The sequence below is a fragment of the Mizuhopecten yessoensis genome, unplaced genomic scaffold (assembly GCF_002113885.1).
Source record: "Mizuhopecten yessoensis strain PY_sf001 unplaced genomic scaffold, ASM211388v2 hete_35998756, whole genome shotgun sequence".
NCBI classification, from domain to species: domain Eukaryota; kingdom Metazoa; phylum Mollusca; class Bivalvia; order Pectinida; family Pectinidae; genus Mizuhopecten; species Mizuhopecten yessoensis.
The window spans coordinates 1-1,709 of NW_018482226.1; the positions used below are offsets into that span (position 1 = coordinate 1).

General features: G+C 43.2%; 1 protein-coding gene across 1 annotated transcript; it reads right to left on the reverse strand.

Annotated features, from left to right (window-relative positions):
• Positions 1-23: 23 nt before the first annotated feature.
• On the reverse strand, positions 24-1,415 carry LOC110444075 (the record flags this gene model as incomplete). The annotated part of the gene is made up of 2 exons (XM_021488496.1): positions 1,107-1,415; positions 24-675 (listed from the first exon to the last, which is right to left on the reverse strand). Coding segments are annotated over exons 1-2 (961 nt in total), but the record flags the coding sequence as incomplete, so codon positions are not given.
• Between the last annotated feature and the right edge of the window lie 294 nt (positions 1,416-1,709).

The window sequence follows — 1,709 nt, forward strand, 5'->3', positions numbered from 1 at the left end:
TTATAAACACGCACACCACTTACCATCTATACTCATCCGGGCATTCCTATCAAACATCACGGAGATCAGGTTCTCGGATCCAATGCCCAGTAGAGTCGCTGCCTTTGTCCAAGAGTAATGATTGGAGGCCGGGGATACAACGACGGGTGCCTCAGTAAGTCCATGAACAAGTGCGAATTTAAAAAATCCCAAAGCCTGTAAACTGTACTTGGACAAACAATCTGCGAGAACGTCATTCGAAATCCCCAACTTCGACATATCTTCTGGAATACGAATAATGTCATCTATATCGAGGTTCAGTAGGTCCCAAGAACAAACTCCAGTTAACTTTTGTTTTGCGTCAAGTCTCGGTACAAACACTTCATAGTTCAGCGCGTCTTTTAACGCTTCTTCTGACGTCACAGCTTTTTTAATTGCGACCGGATAGAATTTGACGTTTCGAGCAGACCACATGGCTTCAATGTTGGCTACACTTCCGCCGCACGTGAGGTGGCCCCATGGCTCTGGTTTTTGCCCAAAGCTGTACCCGAGCATTTCACATATCTGTTTCCCGACCTGGATTTCCATGCCGGTTGTGACCGGACTGGCCTCCCTCGTTACGTTATTGGAGTTGTACAGTAGGGCGGCTATGTAGCCGAGGTTAGCGGGCATAGCGGTGTCCCACAGCATGTGACCCTGCAGCCATATTGTTAATGAGGGTTTTATTGTCATATATAATGCACAGCTATAGAATGAAAGTCAATAAACAGATGATTATAAAATAAAGGAAAGTTTTTAAAGGTTTATTGATGCTATGAAACAACAGCATCTGATCCATAATATGAAATCATTTCTTTCGGGGATGGTAGAGTGTTGGGTACATTAAGGATCCCCATCCCTCCCCAACCCCTGCCATCTTGTGGAATTTTCCGTCAAACAAATATCCCCATTTTCCCAATTTTGAACCCTCTCGCACTGAATCCGCCTCTGTTCATCGCTTTCAAAGTACCAAGTAGTACAAGTAGTACATGCAAATCAGATATTGGTGATATATCTCTCATCTACATGTCATCTGCATATAGGGCAATTGAAGTAACCAACATATTGAAAAAGTTCAAACACGTTACCTCGTATCGCAGACTGTGGTTTGGAGTAGTTTCTTTTAGTTCTTCTGTCATCTTCATTAATTCATTTTTCAGTTCCTTGACTTCGTTCCTGTAAGCCCGAGCTGTTTTAATGTCGTCAGTGATGTAGGGTTTGTCTGTCGGATAGTAGTTCGTCCGAAAGTCTATGTGGGCCTCAACAGCCGATTTGGCTAAGTCTGTAAATATATCTTTGTTCTCTCCCTTAGGTCCAAGAAACCAGGCCGCAAGGGCGGCGTATTGTTGATGGTACTTGTCACCATGGGGCATGAAATTTATCTCCGATATCTCCATCCTGTAATGAGATTATAGTGATACCTTGGTGTCAGTTGGGATGAAATGGCTACGTAGTGCAATAAAGGTCTACTTTGTTTTGCTTACTTTAAACCATCAATGGTTGATTTGATATTTTTTCTAGATGTTGTTAACAACTGTTTCATCTCCTCGTGCTTAGAACACTATTGTTTAACACGTCGACTCCTCACCAGAAGTCGAAACTGCGCCGACCAGCGCCAACCAGCAACAAGTATTGAGCGTGCCTTTTGACGTACACTGTTATACTGAGTTTAGTGTTTTAAGGTATCTGGG